The sequence below is a fragment of the Carya illinoinensis genome, chromosome 16 (genome assembly GCF_018687715.1).
Source record: "Carya illinoinensis cultivar Pawnee chromosome 16, C.illinoinensisPawnee_v1, whole genome shotgun sequence".
NCBI classification, from domain to species: Eukaryota; Viridiplantae; Streptophyta; class Magnoliopsida; order Fagales; family Juglandaceae; genus Carya; species Carya illinoinensis.
The window spans coordinates 28,999,766-29,018,533 of record NC_056767.1 but is presented as its reverse complement, the minus strand read 5'-3'; the positions used below and the strand labels follow the sequence as shown (position 1 = coordinate 29,018,533).

The 18,768-nt window shown below is 39.7% G+C and overlaps 1 protein-coding gene and 1 pseudogene across 1 annotated transcript; both read right to left on the bottom strand.

Moving 5' to 3' along the window:
• Nucleotides 1–858: 858 nt before the first annotated feature.
• LOC122299734 lies at nt 859–18,521 on the bottom strand (annotated as a pseudogene).
• On the bottom strand, nt 12,096–14,948 carry LOC122299732 (disease resistance protein RPS4B-like). Its single transcript, XM_043110173.1, has 2 exons — nt 14,181–14,948; nt 12,096–14,079 (listed from the first exon to the last, which is right to left on the bottom strand). Exons 1-2 carry the CDS (start codon nt 14,526–14,528, stop codon nt 13,846–13,848), a joined length of 582 nt encoding a protein of 193 aa, XP_042966107.1. The 5' UTR covers nt 14,529–14,948; the 3' UTR covers nt 12,096–13,845.
• Nucleotides 18,522–18,768: the final 247 nt, after the last annotated feature.

Here is an 18,768-nt window from a genome sequence, read left to right as displayed (position 1 = left end):
ACACCTACAGGCTACATATATATCTATATATCTATATGTATGACTCAAAGGAGTTCTTGTAGGGGAAAAAAAGACCAACAAAAACAGAGGAGCTTGTGTTGGGTTCTGGCAACTTTGAGCTCATATACTATTGACCAGCTCTAAACAATTACGTTTCACTTGATTTCAAATCTCATATACTATTGACCAGAAGGAAATAACTTTTTCAGGGATAACTGAAAACATGTGACGCAGACGAACTGTAACATGGTATATAAGCTATTGGATGATTTTATTAAAAAAATAAAAAATAAAAAGCACATCTTTTGTTTGTCTATATGAATGTGTGTATATGCATGTCTATAGGCTAGAGGGTAATATCATGATGGAAGAATAAAAAGGTAAAAAATCATATGCTTCTGCAGAGTCTTTCAGAAAATAAAGGCAGAGACTTCGACAAGTTCCAAAATCAAGCCAGACAAAAATGCTTCAGCTCATCAATCACCCAACATCCAAGTTGCCGGTAAGCAATCGAAGAGGATCATCTCAATTGGTGAATTTATTTGAAATTATCTCTGTCAGTGGATGAAAATAAGTTTTGTTGAAACTGAACCCCTTAAATCTTAATATCTTGTGGGATTGCTAGAATTTATTTGATCATTTTCTACTTGTTGAAAAGATGAGGAATTTCTAGGAACCGTCCTTGCAGTATCTTTCATTGTGATAAATAATAATTAAATTGTAAATGATCCTATTTTGGCAACTTACAAGAGAGATGAGTTTCTTGACAGCTTCCTCGCTGTAACTTTCACATAATAGTACTTGTGTGATTCTATAACAATAAATTATGCTATAATGATAAGATTTTCAAACAGTGAATTATCTAATTCAGTAAGCAATTGAAGTGGACTTCTTTATAGCTGAACAGAGGGTTTTTTTAATGCATTTAACAACAGATATCATGTTTGAGTACTGTTCTTTTAGATAAAACATCTAACCCCCTGGACTTCTTTTCAAAGGCTGTAAAAGGGACCTTCTGTGGGCAAACCCAGCCATCAACCATGAGGGGAAACATGCAACTGAAAAGAAGTTTTTCTGGGAAATGGACGTTGGTATATTTTGGCTTCACTCACTGCTCTGATATTTGTCCAGATGAGCTTCTTGAGATTTGAATGCGACTGTGCACAGCCTACAAACTTGACCGGTGCCCCAGATATGTAAACCATTGAAAGTGCAGCTCCAACCTAAGCCATGAATTTCAGTTATACATTAGTCATAAGAGATGACCACAATGGACACAAATCAAGCAATCAAAACTCTCAAACTCCTTGCTGTTTGAAGAGTAACTACCTTATCATCAATAGTATCGACCTTTGTGAGCAAGATCCCATCTATCAGTCTTGGACTAGCTGAAGTCGAAAGGTCCGCTAATTTCTGTATTCAAACCAAGTGTAGCTTAAATAACTCGATAAATAAAAGGTCCCAACAATAGATGACAATCCTAAATCTAGAAGTCATACCTGATTGAATTTTGAAAGTTGATCAACGGCATCATTTCCAACCAATGCCTCTCCAACAAACAAGAACAGATCAGGATTGTTAAGGTAAATAAGCTTTGAGAGAGCTCTCATCAACGGTTCATTATCCTGAAAAATGGAGTAGATGTATCAAATGGCCATGATGGAGTAACAACAAACGTGTCAGTGAAACACATAGCCCTAACTATCTATAAAAGTCGGTATAATACATATAGCAGATAACAGCACATATTTATAACATAATACCAGCTAAGCACGATACCTGCATTCTACCAGCAATAACAACTAGAACCACATCAGAACCATCATGTGTTACCTCCTGAATTGCTTCCTTTGCTACAATGGCAAGATCTTTCTCATAGCCCTTCTCAAATATAGGAATCTTACAAGATAAAAAGGTGAAAATTCAGCAAAAAGGGTCCAGCTTGTATTACTTACATATTTTATTCAACAAACAAACCCTCTCCGAGTAAAGAAGCCAGATAGCCTGGTAATAGGCTCTAAAATCAAATGTTCTTCCTGGAGCCTTCGCACATGAGTCCGCAGCTGCTCAACCGCTCCAGATCAGAATGTGTCAAGCAGCCATCATGAAATTGATCTCATGCTGCAGAAGCCAGTAGGCAACCTGCAAAGTGATTTTTTAAAGAAACTCTACACTCAAAATTCATAGAATATAATAAGTGTGCTCACAGGACTAACGTATGCAAAAACACATGCACATGCATCCTCTACGATACAGGAGTAGGGGCTAGTTATATTAAATCTTTTTAATATTATTAAATCTTAACATTAAATATTTTTTTAATATTATTTGGGGAAGTCTCACCGTTCTATTTATGTTAAAAAAAAATTAGAAAAATAAAAAAGAGATGGCTTACCTTGGTTAGATTAGTAGATTTCCCGACTCCATTAACATTGACAAAAACAACAACATAAGCCTTCCTTTGTTCTCTGGCAGCATGCACATCCCTCAATATGTCAATAGAGCACCTAGGAGTTAAAATACGAACAAGAGCTTCTTCCATTGCTGCCTGCAGTCATTGTTTCGTGCCAGGGTCTTAATCTTATCACAAAGAATCAAATGATGAGAAACGAAGCAGTTGAGATTAAAAAAAAGAAAAAAGAAAGGAAAAAAAAAAAGGGATGGATTCACAAACCTGCACTGTTGAAGATATCCTTGTAAACGAAGCCAATTTTTTTCCCTTCAAGACTTGCTGCCACTGATTCACAGAGTCTCTCTGATATCTCCTCAGCCTGTGATGTAATATCAAGGAGCTCTAAGTAGCAGGCTGAGTGTATTTGAGAAGTACAGATAAAGCAAATATGAAACATAGTAGATCACTGAAGCCAAAAGGCAAACATACCACATTCTTTGTCATAAGCCTATCTTTCAGAGCTTTCAAAGTTGGTTCCAGGTCTGCCTCTCCAGATTTGCTTTGCCCGCAATACTGAACATACGAAAGTGAATAATTAATGAAGCAAGTATCTGATAATGCCAAGACAGATTTCAACAAAAAAATGTAATGGTAAGGCGACAGCCCATTTTAATGCTAAAAGCCTGAAGTTTACAGTTGATTCATGGGTTCTTCCAAAATACAAAAACAAATATGAAATTTCAGCCATCAACAAGATAAACTTCAAGGAAGCCTACTTGTACACGCCAGGCTTTTGAAAAATAGATAAATAAATCACTACAAAGAAAACAATGATTTCTCCCAATAATTCCATGAGATAATTTATTTATTTATTTCTTTATGACATAATTGTAAGAAGGAATGGGGGAGGTTGAACTGCTCAAGGGAAACTTAGGCACTTAAACTTCATTTACAGTTTAATGGCACTGTCTGTCTAAACTGAAAAATAAGTAGATTTTAAAGGAAGTAATGGTGTAAAAACTAAATTATGGCCCAAAACATTATATGGAATTGTTGGGATGGAGATCAAGAACTCAGTATCATAATTTTTTCATGAAGAAAGACATTGTTGAAAAACTCAAGCAATATCCTTCACCTAACTATGCCTAAAACTACAAAGACTGCAGATAGTGAATGGAAGTCATAAAAATAAAACTACGTGTATGCTCTAAATTGAGTCATACATGCAAGCACAATAACCAAAGGATTGAAATTGATAAACTAACCTTTGGAACATTGTTGAAAACCGCCCCTTCTTCTTAGTTTCAGGCTTGCTGTCCTTCCCCACTTCCTCATCATCTTCAGCCTCACTTTCACTGCTAAAAATCTCTTCCTTGTCCATCATACTTTCACCATGATCTGCTGCAACAACCTCTATATTGTCCCCATTCTCACCCACATCATCTGTGAAATCCAATTTTGTCTGATGAGGTGAATCGTCCCAAACTCTTCTTTTTTTGTTATCTTTTTCTTTGGCTCTGCCTTAGAGCCCTTGCTAACAAGGGTTTCGACTTTCTTCCCACCTTTAGCTCTAAGCTTCTGAAGCTTATTTACATCAAAAGCCCCAGCATCGGAGCTCCCATTTTCTATATTGTTAGCACCACCTTTCACCTTAGAATCTTCATTATGAACATAGTTACCATTGGAGTGCCCATTCTCCAAGTTGTGGCCTTTTGTATTATCACCATCCCCACCATCACTGGGGGAAGTACTTTCACTCTTTTTGTTACTTACTCCATGAAATCTAGCATTTTGCATCTGCCCTTGCTTCTTACTATTATCTAGAGGCTTGCCTGCTTTAATCTCTTCAAATCTTCAGCACGAGCTTCAGCTTCCTTTTTCAGTCGCCTAAAAGTTTCATCAAAATCACTATAGGCTGTCCGTTTCGGATCATACATCTCCAAAAACTCACGCTTCACCATTGCAAGCAGATCGTCCACATACAACAGATGGAGGATCCGCTGATATACAGCAACAAATACAAGGCCAAGCTCGTTATGGAAGGTCCCTTTGAGTGTGTAAGCAGCACCAGCGGCATCATAGTTGTATGATGCTGCACCAAACCACTCTTCTAAAAGACAGGACCACATCAAGGTGTCAATTGGTGATCCCTTGAGCGCATTTCCAAGTTCTTTACATGTCCAGAGGATTAATCCTCCACGAGTAAATATTAGTAGCTTCTCTAACATTCTCCTATACTTGTATACACCCTGTAATTGAATCTAGAAAAGCGTTAAAAGATAAGAACCAGGAATTCAAATATGTATTGGAAAATAGGAGATATGGGGGAAAAAGGGCAAGTCTCTGCTAAAACTAAAAGGAAACGCGAATTTAAATTTAAATTTTATAATTAATTTTTTCATTTTTGGATCCAAGAAACAAAATTGAAGATTGCACCTTTTAATTACTACCCAAGTTTAAGCTCTAAATCCAAATCTTCCTTTGAATTCTCATTGTCATTCTCTATTTCTGCTATTCTGATGCTCGTGGTTGAGGAATACTGCCTCTTTTGTTGAGGGTACCAATTGAATTCCAAGTTGCAATCATCTTCATCACGACGGCTCTTACCATCCATTAAATCTACCCAACCTTCAATTTCTTCACTGGATGCATCAAAATGGGCACCAACATCTTCGCGGAGCATACTTGTATCACGATCTTTAGCCTTCTCTTCATGCTTCTCTACCAAATGGACCCCAAGTTCCAAATCTTCAATTGGAATCTCATTGTCGCTTTCATTCTCTAAATTAGAAATTATTGATTTTGAAGAAGGCTGGATGTTAACACAGGGACTCCAACTTGCAACGTCTTGCAATGTATTGATCTCTTTCTACTTGCGTACCACACGGATTCCAAAACTTCTAATTAGGACACTACCTTTGTAGCTATTAAACTTAAGTTGCAGATTTCCTTCCACTGCTTTTAAATGCTCTCCATCTAATTTGTGATAATACAACCATACATTATCTGAGCCACTTGGATCAATACATTGTGTATACTCGTCATACTGAAATACACCATTATAGTAGATCCCGATGTGCATAAAATTCTCGATGGAGGAATCAGATTCTCCCTGTGTTAATTAATGGGAGCTGCCCACATGGGCAAACCCATCATCTCACTATTCTACCTAACACACTCCACTTAGTCCCCTATTCTACCTAACACAACCATGTGTTACATGTTGTGTAGGGGGCTATAAATAGCTCCCCCCTCTTTGATTCAAGAGCACACAATAGGCAAGAAGCAAGAAGAAAAACTCTCTCTCTTTTGTGCTCTCTTAAGTAGTATTTAGGCTGTGGATTGTTAAAGCGTTACTCTGGTTTTATACTACGTAGTACGCTTTACCACCAAGTGAAAACTCTTGTCAATCTGGAGAAACTTGTGGAGCAACTTTACAAGCTGGCCTTGAGGTACTTTCCGCTGTGCTTTCTAACAATTGGTATCAGAGACATTTAGTAATTGCTTCCAGTTTCTTTCCTGTAAACTGTGTTTTTTTATTTGCGCATATATGGTGCTGCAGTTTTTTTTAATAAAAAAAAAAAAAAAAGTTTTTTTTTTTGGCCGAAGCCGCTGTTGTGGTGCAGCGCTCACCACCCACACACGATGGTGCAGCGCGCACCAACCCCACATCCGGTGGTGCAGCGCGCACCACCTGAGCATGGTGGTGCGGCGCGCACCACCTGAGCATGGTGGTGCAGCGCGCACCGTAGGGTGCTGCGCGGCACCCCTGCAATGGTGCTGCGCGCACCACGGTGCCGCAAGCACCCAAGGAGCCCACGGTGCATGGTGCACCGTGGAGGCACCCAGGGGTGTTGCAGCACCGGCTCGGTGCTGCGCGCACCAGAGCAGCGCCGGCTCGGTGCTGCGCGCACCAGAGCAGTGCTGGCTCGGTGCTGCGCGCACCGTGAGGTGCTGCCAGCACCACCTAGGTGCTGCGGCAGCACCCAGCTTCCTCTGGAAGAGATTTCCGGCGATCGGGGGCGCCGGTGATGTCCAGAAGCAGCAGCTGGAAATTTTTTTTTTTTCGGCGTTACTGTTTACGTGAACAGTAACTCGTGGGAGGAAGAAGATGACTTGAGTCATCTATCCTCTATGGGCCGAGCTGGGCTTGGGCCCTTTGGGCCATTTTTTGTTTTGGGTTTAAGCAGAATAAAAAGAAAGGGGCTGGGCTTTTTAAGCCCAATATTTTTTTTCTGTGTTTTTTTTAAACCCGAAAATATAATAAAATAATAAAAAAAAAAAAAAAAAATTTGGCATGATTCAATATATGCTTAGATATATTGATATATTACATGTAATCTTTTATTTAATGTTTTAGATTAAATATGATAACATGTGAATATTTGGTTATATTCATGCTATTTTTTTTCCATAATGTTATATTACATGTGATCTTTTATTTAATTTTAAGATTAAATGTGATAACATGTATGTGTGTATTGAACATGTGGAAATATGATTATTTTATCATCTATGAAAGCTGGGTTTGAGACTTGAATGTTTAGACATTAGTCTCTATTTCTTTCAGTGATAAAATTGAAAATCCCATTAAGTGGTCTTAGCTAGAATTGTCAGTGTGAATGATAGGCTGAAAGAATTGCAGTGACCCCAGTAAGAACTGTAAATGCACTGAATAGCCAAAAGACCATGGTGACCCCAGTAAGAACTGTAAATGCACTGATGGAACAAGAAAAATTGACTGTAATGGTCTCATATGAACCATCTTTGTAGACTGGCCCAACAGGTTGCCATGGTCTGGGTAGCTGTCCTTGTAGACTGGCCTAAAAGGTTACTGCGGATTTTAGTAGGTTATGTCTTTACATGTGACTAGGTCTAGATGACTACTTAAAATAGTGGGAGTATGGTTGAGATTTATGATGATAAATTCTCCCATATTCGTTTTTTTTAAATTTGCGTGGGAATTGAGGTAGAAGTCTAATAATTGGATATTGTGGCGCAAGAGATGATTCTGAAGCTTAGCGATTTTTCGATCTTGCGACATGTCTAAATTATTCTTTTTCTAACTTGAAAGGACGCGGCAGATTTCTAAGGTGTGTGAGTAATATCCCGTCTTTGCGTATTGTAGTGAAATGGCATCCAAGAGTATTGTTGCCGATTTAAACAAAGGGGAGAAATTAGATGGGGAAAACTATGACATATGGCATCGCAAGATCCAATATGTCTTAGATGAGCAAGAGGTCTTGGAGGCCTTATCTCACACTCTTACTAAGCCCGAGGAAGGGAACTCGGAACAACACAAGATAGATCAACAAGCCTATACCCAATGGGCTAAGAAAAATCGGTGCGCGCGCATAATTATGTTAAGCAGCATGCACAATGATCTAATGTGTGAGTTCGAGGTTTATGACACTGCCCAAAGCATGTGGGATGCTTTGAAGTTGAAGTTTGGTGGAACTTCAGCCACTAGGTTGCGTGGATTAACCATGAGGTTTGACTCCTATAAGATGCGCTCTGACCATACGATGAAGCAGCATCTTAGGGCTATGTCAACTATGATCCGCGAACTTAGGTCGGCAGGAAACAACCTGACAGATGAACAGCAAGTGCAGGCAGTGATAAGATCACTACCGAATTCTTGGGACAATATGAGCCAGAACCTGACGCATAACGAGAATATCAAAGACTTTGATGATGTCTCGCGTCACTTGGAATTGGAGGCTGAGCGCCTAGAGGCTGCTAAGCCCAATCATACGGCCTATGTGGCTAATGCTGGTTCGCGCAAGGCATCAAGGCCTAAGCGCAAGAAGTCCAAGAATGGAGTAGCTGCTGGACATATTAAAAAAGTGTCAAGAACTTCTCAGCGCACCAAGAGGGGCAAGCGCGGGAAAAACAAGTCAAAATTAGAGTGTTTCAACTGCGGAAAGATTGGCCACTTCGCTCGTGACTGCACTGAGCCGAAGAAGGTACACTCTGACTTTTCTCGCATTGTTTTTGTAACTAGCCATGTGATGGTTGCTGAATCCTATCCTTTGTGGACTGTTGATTCAGGAGCGACCGAGCACATAGCGCGAGATAGAGTCGGATTTGTGGAGTATCGCAGGATTCCAACTGGGAGCCGTGATATCAAGGTGGGGAATGGAGCTAGCGTGGAGGTACTGGGACTTGGTACCTACAAGCTGGACTTGCGGGGTGGCCGCACTCTTTTCCTCCACAATGTGCTTTATGCTCCCGAGATCCGACGAAACTTACTTTCAGTTGTTACTCTATTGAAACTTGGTTTTCGAATTGTATTTGAAAACAATTATGTTTCCTTTCATTTGGGGCATGTGTTTTATGGCAAAGCTTTTCTTCGAGACGGTTTTATGATATTGGATTTGGTTTATTCTAATATAAATGAATCCATTGCTTTTCTTTCTTCATCAATTGATAATTTGGATTCATACACATGGCATGCTAGGCTTGGCCATATAGGGCAAGATAGAATGACTCGATTAGCTAGAGAAGGCCTGATAGGCAATCTCGCTAAGGTCATCTTGCCCACGTGTGAACATTGTCTAATGGGAAAAGCTAAGAGAAAACCGTTTGGAAAAGCCACAAGGGCATCTTTTCCACTGCAATTAGTCCACTCAGACATCTGTGGTCCAATGAGTGTGAGGGCAAGACACGGAGGTGTCTACTTCATCACCTTTATAGATGATTTTTCACGTTATGGTCATGTCTACTTAATCTCCCATAAGTCTGAAGCATTGGAATGTTTTAGGCGATATCTAAGAATAGTCGAGAATCAGTTAGATAAGAGTTTAAAGACTCTAAGAACTGACCGAGGACGAGAATATCTCTTTGAGCAATTTAAAAGGCTCTGTGATGAAAAATGAATCAAAAGACAGTTAACGATGCCGAGTACGCCACAGCAAAATGGCGTGGCGGAAAGGAGAAATCGAACACTGCTTGAGATGGTTAGGTCAATGATGGCGCAAGCAAACCTACCAATTTCTTTTTGGGGGGATGCACTTTTGACTGCTGCCTACATTCTTAACCGAGTGCCCTCCAAATCAGTAACTTCCACCCCATATGAACTATGGACCGGCGAGAAACCCAATTTGAGTAGCTTGCGGCCATGGGGTTCAACGGGTTTTGTTCATGATCTTTCTCATAAGTATGGGAAATTAGGCCCTAGAGGGAAGAAGTGTATCTTTATAAGGTACTCGGAACACTCTAAAGGGTATGTGTTAATAGGTGAACAAACTGATGGAAGTGTAACTGAGATTGAATCACGAGATGTGGACTTCATTGAAAATGAATTTCCAAGTAGAGGTGAGGTTGATAGGAGTTTGGAACTTCATGAGATTGTGGAACAAGAGGAAAGTGCTCCAAGGAATTTAGTTGAGAATGAGGAAGAAATTCTTCGAGCTCCTACAAATGATAAAAGAAACTTAAATCCGAGTAGGAGCACACCACTTGTCAATCAATCATAACAACCTCAGCCGCGTAGAAGCACACGTGAAAGTATTCCCCGTCGTCGTTTTGAGATTGAAGGGGAAGCTTTTATGGTAGCTCCGCATGATGATGATGAGCCTAGGACAATTCATGAGGCTCTCTCATCTTCTACTAAAGATGAGTGGATGAAAGCTTTTAATGATGAAATTGAGTCTATGAAGACAAACCAGGTCTGGGATCTGGTTGATCTACCGAGAGGGCGTAAGACTATTGGGAACAAATGGGTTCTAAAAGTCAAACGCAAGTCGGATGGATCAATAGATAAGTACAAAGCTCGCTTAGTGGCGAAAGGATATACCCAGCAAGAGGGTATAGACTATGAGGAAACTTTTTCACCAGTGGTGAGGTTTGCTTCAATTCGCCTGATTCTAGCTATAGTAGCAAACATGGATTTGGAACTCTACCAAATGGATGTTAAGACAGCATTTCTCAATGGAGAACTAGATGAGGAGATCTATATGGATCAACCAACGGGTTTTGTGGTCAAAGATCAAGAGCGCAAAGTGTGCAAGCTCAAACGATCAATATATGGCCTAAAACAATCATCTAGGCAATGGTACCTCAGATTCCATCGAGCCGTTCTTTCGAATGGGTTTACGATGATCACAGAGGACCATTGTGTCTATGTCAAAAGGTCCAAGAAGAGTTTCATTATGTTGTCATTATATGTTGACGACATACTACTAGCTGGAAATGATAAAGGGTTGATAGTCGCCACAAAAGAGTGGTTATCCTTCAATTTTGAGATGAAGGATATGGGTAAAGCAGAATACATTCTGGGAGTTAAGATCTACAGAGATCGCTCAAAGAGACTTTTGTGTTTGTCCCAACAGACTTACATAAAGAAAGTCCTCGAGCGTTTCCTAATGAATGAATGTAAACCCATTGACACCCCTGTTGCAAAAAGCGAGAACTTATCTAAAGAGTTATGTCCTAAGACTCAAATAGAAAAGGAAAAGATGGCCCGTGTCCCTTATGCTAATGCTGTGGGTAGTCTGATGTACGCAATGATGTGTACTCGACCTGACATATGCTATGCAGTTGGCTTAGTGAGTAGATTCCAATCTAACCCCGGACTGGCTCACTGGAAAGCAGTCAAAAGGATTATGCGATATCTCAAGGGAACTGCAGACTATGTGCTGTGCTATCAAGGTTTAGATTTGCAGCTAAAAGGTTACAGCGATGCCGACTGGGGCAGTGACCTAGATGAGCGCAAATCAACCACTGGGTATGTCTTTCTGCTCAATAATGGCGCCATTACATGGAGCAGCAAGAAACAACCTTGTATAGCTTTATCCACTATGGAGGCAGAATACATAGCTTGTTCTGCAGCAGTTCAAGAAGCTGTTTGGTTACGAAGATTCCTCAAACATTTAGACATTGGCACGGATTATTCGGATTCGGTGACAATATTCTGCGATAGCACGGCTGCTCTCGCATATGCTAAGGACTCTAAGTACCATGGAAGAACCAAACACATAGATATCAGATATCACTACATCAGAGACATGGTAGCGCAAAAGGAAGTGGTTCTGAAACATCTCTCTACGAGTCGCATGGTTGCTGATCCCTTAACGAAGCCTATAGCAAGAGATGTCTTTGAGGCTCATGTTAGGAATCTAGGACTGCGTAGATTGTAAAATGTTTTTTGTGACATTGAGATGTAACCTTTCCTTTGGGATATTAATACAATATGATTCAGTAAATTGTCTTTATCGTATTGTCTTCACACACAAGATATGTCAACAGGCTTAGATCGGCTCACTCACACGAGCGATCGCCTCTAGCGCTTGAGAAGCGAGTAGAGATGAGACATTGTGTTCTAAGATACTTGTCCAAATGGATAAGTTAGTTGACACAAAGATATGTCGTTTTAGTGGGAGCTAAAATAAGGTCCAATGAGTGGACTATGCATGAGTTACCCCACAACCTATATAGCCTGTGGTTAGCCAGATGTGAGATCCTCTTTGACGCCTTGGAGGCGGGCAAATGGAGGAACTCAGGTTAGACGCTTGAGAAGCGGCTAGACTAAGATCTGTACGGTGTTGATATAGACATATGCTCTTTGAGAAAGAGAAATCCACCGTAGCATGTGTTTCATACTACATGTGCTTGTTCGACCAAATGAGTAAGTGAGTAAATTGTTCCCCTCTTTCTCACTGTGTGAGTCTCATTTCATTTTTGTGTCCTTTACTTTTGACTATGTCACAAGATGGAGGTTATGATGTCTGCTACTTTGGCATGTTGTCTATGGCCATGATCAATACGGTCTAAAGAGGCATTGCTGGGAAAGCGGTTTGACCAAAGTTGAATGATATGAGTGCAAAGGGAAGATTCTTTGATATCGCATCTTCAATAGTGTTTGCTGACGTCAACTATGACGCTACATATTGGTAGCGACTAAGGTTGTGAACATATTGAAATGATTTAGAGATAGTCGAGCATTGTTCTGAGTTTTTCCTAAAACTCAAGAGGGTTTCGAAAATGCTTGAACTGATGCGATCAAATGAGTCTAGGACATAACCAAACACTTTAGGGATGTTACTATGCTAGTCTTCTCTGGGAGAGATTTAGTGTATGTACTCCCACCTTTCTATAGATTTGCTTGGTGGTCGCACGGCCTATTTACTTGTATGAATAAGATTGAGAACATTAGAGAGATGCTGACCTGGGGTCATGCCCACTGTGTGCGAGTGGGAGATGTTAATTAATGGGAGCCGCCCACATGGGCAAACCCATCATCTCACTATTCTACCTAACACACTCCACTTAGTCCCCTATTCTACCTAACACAACCATGTGTTACATGTTGTGTAGGGGGCTATAAATAGCTCCCCCCTCTTTGATTCAAGAGCACACAATAGGCAAGAAGCAAGAAGAAAAACTCTCTCTCTCTTTTGTGCTCTCTTAAGTAGTATTTAGTAGGGGTGGGCAGCGGGGCCCCGTTACCCGCTGCCCCTCCCCGTTCGCCCCTTCCCCGCATAGTGCGGGGCTGGGCATCCGCACCGTCAGGCCGGGGCGGGGCCCCCCGGCCCGTAAGCTGCAACCCATGCGGGGGCGGGGGACGGGGACGGACCCCCTCCGGTCCGTTTTTCCCTCGCCCCGTATCATATATAATATATATTATATATTATATATATAATTTCTACTAAAAGCAAAACACAACTCGATTGTCGTCGGGAAGCATCCTGCTAGGGTTAGGGTTTGGAGAAGATAAGTGCGCTAGGGAGCAGCCATAGTTTAACACACTGCGTGGGATGAAGTGGATTGTCCTTTGACCAAATAAAACGGAATTTAAAATGACTTTATTTCTCTTCCCCTGACCGACGTCCCACAGTACTTCCAGCTTCCACCATCCACAGTATTTCCGCCGACGAAGACTGGGTATGTTTTTTTCAGCTTCAGTGTTAATTTAATCAATTTCGTTCAGTACTAAGTATGCTCTCCCGATTGTATTTTCTTGAAGAAAAAATTGAGAGGGAGAGGGGGAGAGAGAGAGAGATAGAGGGAGTCGAGTAACGTTTTTGTCTCTCTGTGACGTGGAGGTCGCTGATGATATTCTCCGACCGAGGGAGGCTCTACGAGTTCTCTAGTTCTCTCCCGAGTCCCTCCCCTCTGCCACGCCGTCCCTCCTCCCTCTGCCACGCCGGACGCACGCCCAGAAGGGGGGTGCGGGGGGCCGGACGGACTGCCCCCCCACCCCGTACCCCGTCATGCGGGACGGGGTACCCCGCCCCCGCACACCGGAGGCGGGGGACGGGGGGGATTTTCCCCATCCGCCCCATGCGGGGGCGGGGGGCGGGGGGGTGCCTACCCCGCACCGTATGGTGCGGGTAGCACCCCTAGTATTTAGGCTGTGGATTGTTAAAGCGTTACTCTGGTTTTATACTACGTAGTACGCTTTACCACCAAGTGAAAACTCTTGTCAATCTGGAGAAACTTGTGGAGCAACTTTACAAGCTGGCCTTGAGGTACTTTCCGCTGTGCTTTCTAACACCCTGAATACCAGCACATGCAATGAATTCTTTAATCTCTTCCGAACAAAGCAAATCAACATTTATCCCATCACGTACATTTATGACGAGAACATTTGGAGTCTTCATCAGCTTCCCATGGTAGTCCCAATCTGGAATCTTATTTCCTGGAAACAAAAGTTGACATTTTCCATCCAGGTCCTCTACACATTCCTGTTCAACAAGCTAGCTAGCATCATAATTTTTAGTAGACAAAGGTAGTACACAGTGTGAGAAAGAAAGATAGAGAGAGAGAGAGATATATATATATATACCTCGAACCGTAGAGGATTTACACGCATTTTATGGCATCCACTCAAGTTAATCCAATATAACTTGCAAGAGCTGCTTCTATTAAATTCAAACTTATTTGATACTTCAGGAAAACTCTCCAATGAAATGCATCCGCTAACGTCTACCTCTTTTATATTTGGAGGAAGTTCTAAGATTTCTTTAAGTTGCTCGCAATGACACAACCTAAGAAACCATAATCGAACAAATCCTCTGATCCACTCAGGCAGGATAACAACAATATTGCTTCCCGATAAATTTAAAACTTCCAAAGTGGAATAGAAGGTAGTTAACATACCCAAATCTAGTTTCGGAAACACTATTGAATTCATTGGAGGAGAATATGATGAGAACAATTATGTAGTGGAAGACGGTGAGGGATATTGGCTTTGATCACCTGACCGACACTCGAGAGTGAGACCCTTGAGAGAGAGAAACCATAGATGTTGCAATTGACGAATGCTGTTAGGGATATGCCTTAATTTGTAGCAACTGATTATTTCTAAGTCCTCAAGGCTGGTAAGATTCCCAATAGATGAAGGTAAGTCTTTTATAGCAATCATCTGTTCTAGTTTAAGAACTGTTAAACGTTTCATTTCACTCTCAATTTCAGGAAACTTTTGCAGCCTTCCGCAATAAGAAAGACTAAGCTCTTCTAGAGATCTCAACTTGAGGGATCTTGGAAAACTAGTAAGGCTCTCACAATATCGAATTGACAAATCGATGAGTTTATCAAGGAAGCCAATAGATTGATGTACCTTAACTAAGTTATTGCAATGCCCAATGCTCAAACTCTCTAAATTGTGGAGTGCCGACACATCATGAATCTTTGTTAGGAATTTACATTCAAATAATACCATAGTTTTCAAATTCCAGAAATTCTGTAAAAAAAAAAAAAAAAAAAACAAAACAAGGGAAAATATGTTAGCTTGCAAAAAATTTACACCATATATATATAGTTTAAAGAAAGAAATAATGGTACCTTCAGTCCATCTCTGAATTCTTTGATGATGCTTTCATACAATTTTAAAACGACGAGTTTCTTTCCATGAAAGTTTTGCGGGAAAGAATAACTAGGATAGCCTTGCCAATCAAATACTCTTAACTCATTTGAGAGATAATTAGGCCCTTCTGAAAAGCGTGCATTACGATTTATAAATATCCTGAGACTTGTCATCGCCGAAAAAGTCTCTGGACTCAAATCTATCGTGTCTTGTTTTGGAAACTCTATCAATATACCTTGAATCTTTTTTGATCCCTAGTAAGACAATGCAAACAAAATAAGAGCATAAAATTCTTCATATTTTACAAATTGCTAAAATCATGATTTTGTTTATATAAATTGTGCATGTACTTCCTTCTTTTCTTTTTGAAACTTAATGTTTGATTTTTATAATTTTTAGAATGTCCCAAACTAAGTGATCGAACACAAAATGTCCATGTTTGTTTTCACATTTACCTATCAATCTTATCTTTCGATATATAAGAAAAAAAGCAGGGTACTAAAAAAGAAATTGTCTCGATGTAACCAAAAGTGTTTTTTTTTTCTCCTCATTTAAGATATTCTACTCATAAACAAAATACCTATTATGAGATGAATACATGGTAGATGTACTCATATAGATAAATGGGTGCAAGTATATGACCTCAATCCAATTTTACAATCAAAAGATGAAATGTGTATTTTTTATGCAACTCTTACCTTTGTTTCTTCCAATACATGGCGAACGTCTTCATGAAACCACAACCTAATACGTTTCTCGGGTTCTTCGGATTCTTGACGAACAATTTCTCTACCCATATCTTTGAGTAAGTCATGCATCATGACTAATCTGTAAATCTGATCATCAATGGTGATGAGAGACTTATCCATTAGTACTTTGATGCCACAAGTAGGAAAGAAACCACAACCATAAAGTATTTTGCTAACATGTTCTTCTCGCTCTCCTGTAAAAAAACATGCAATATCCAATAAAATACTCTTCTCGTTTTTTTCCAAGCCATCGTAACTTATTCTAAGCTTTTCAAGAATATCTTTGTGAGGAATTCTTTTGTACTTTTCTAAAGCACTTCTCCAATAATGAATGTCCCTACCAAATAGATCCGAGCTTACCACTATTAAAGCCAACGGAAGGCCCCCAACGTAATGGAGTACATTTTCTGTTATTTCGACAAAATCATGGTTAGGATTTTCATTTTTGAAGGCATTCCAACAAAACAACCGAACAGCTTCGTCGTGATCTAATTCCTTCACCTTATATCGTAAATGAACATTATTACTAGTTAATAAATGTTCATCCCTAGTTGTTATAATGATTACACTTCCTAAACCAAACCAATCACATCCTCCAAGTAGGGTTTCAACTTTGACCGATTGATCCGAATCATCAAGAACTAAAAGAACCTTTTTACTCCAAAGCATTTTTTTTATGAGACCCATTCCTTCATCTTCATTTCTAACCTTCAAACTCCAATCACCGAGGATCTCGCAAAGAAGTGTCTCTTGCAATTTAATTAAACCATACTCATGCTTTGAAGTTTCTCTCACGTTTGCAAGAAAGCAACAACATTCAAATTGGTCGGTAAATGAGTTGTAGATTTCTTTCACCAAATTTGTCTTACCAACTCCACCAATCCTAGAGATCCGTAGTATGCGTGTATCATTCACTCCCACATGTAGAAGTATATCATAGACGTCACGTACTCTAGACTCCATTCCGACTGGATGCTTGGCAACATCATTTAAATATTTAGGCTTTACTACTGAAATTCCCAACGTACCCCTGTAAAACTACGAAATTTTCTACCAATTTCCTTGAACAAATAAGTTAGATCTCAATTATCAAGATTATGAAACGAATCAAATACTTTAAAATAAATAATCAAACTTGCAAGACACAACGATTGGTTACGAAGGGAAACTCTTTAAAGAACTCTTTAAAGGTAAAATCCTACGAGGCAGCCAAACCCAAGAAAGTCAATCTTATTATTTGAAGAACAATTACAAGCAATAATCAATTACAAAACCTTTGCAATTCGACTCTCTTACTTGCCTAGACAAACGACCCGTTTGTCTTCTACCACAGTAGCAGCCAGAACCTCTAGCGATTTTCAAATGTTGACTTCCCTTCTGGAACTCCAGAGGCTGAAATCCAATCGATGTTCCTTCACACTCAAAGCATGATCACACTCAAGAAGATATGAAAAACCCCATGAAAATTCTCAAGTGAATTTTCTCTCGTAAATGCTCAGAATATCCTCTCTAAAATTCGTGGCTCAAGGTCCTTGAAAAGATACAAAACCGAATCCCTTTAAATAGAAAGTCTGGAAAGAGTTCTAGTCACAGCAGGACTTTGCTGACGGTTAGCAACAGACGTGAAAACGTGTTCCGACGGACTGCTAACATTTCGCGATAACATCTTCTGTTATTGACTAAACTCTGTTCAGCTTTCTTCTGGATAAATACCAATCTTCCAAAACTTGATTTTAACCTCAAAGACTTATCTAAACAACACTTAAGACTTCTAGATAGACTCAATATTGTTTAGATACAAATCAATACTTATTTTACATTCATTCAAATTTAATCAAATAATGATAAGATAAACCTTATCATTCATCCAAATTTAATCAAATAATGATAAGATAAACCATATCATTTAGTCATCTAATCCTAGCCCATTTTTGCCTTTACAACTACTTTAGAAACCTTTCGAACAATCTCTTGAATCAATTCTGGTTCAGTCCTAGCAATGCAAAAAATAAAAAATAAAAGAATAATAAGGTAGAATTCTCATAATAAAGAAACAAAAGAAAATGAACAAATACGCAGCTTTTTATCTGGTAGCAAATGACAATGATGATCTATTTAATGAACATTTTTGCTTCCATTCTCGAATTCGGTTTGCCTCGTTAAGAAGCAGGAGGCTTTTGATTTAATGATAAGTTCCTAAATTTTGATATACACACATACATACACTTGTATTATAAAATATGTATTATGATCACACACTACAAAACCATAGGAAATAGTCCTTTTGGTCACAAAAGCCCGTTTATCTTGTAGTGACATTTTTGTTTTTAAATGAAAGCATATGAGTGAGTAGAAGTAGCATACCGATCTCCTAAGGGGAATCCAGAAAAACCGGCCACTTCTGTTAGGGTTGCTTTCCATCTCTCCACCTTTGACTCATCCTTGAACCTTTCTTTAAGTTTAGCCAATGCTTTTCTGAACCCCTCTCTCTGATGTCGTTTTTCTGTTGGATTTGCATCGTAAAATATTGGTAGCACTTTTTGTTGCTTTGTTTTTTTACACTCTAGGATCTTCATCAACTCATCCAAACACCACGTGGATGATGCATAGTTTTTTGAGAGGACGGCAATTGAAATCCTTGAGCTTTCGATGGTTTTGAGAAGTTCTTTTGAGATTTCCTCACCTCTTGGAAGCTTGTAATCTATGTATGTATTTATTTTCTTTCGATCCAAAGCTTGATGGAGATGGGCAGTGAAATTTTGACGAGTATCTTCTCCCCTAAAACTCAAGAATACATCATAAGTCCACCAACAAATAAA

What these genes read in the sequence shown, in the direction of transcription:
- LOC122299732 (XM_043110173.1), bottom strand. Translation starts at nt 14,528, where the DNA reads ATGAATTCAATAGTGTTTCCGAAACTAGATTTGGGTATGTTAACTACC. An exon ending in TAAATCCTCTACGGTTCGAG is followed by an intron (nt 14,080 to 14,180) that starts GTATATATATAT and finishes CTTGTTGAACAG; the next exon opens with GAATGTGTAGAGGACCTGGA.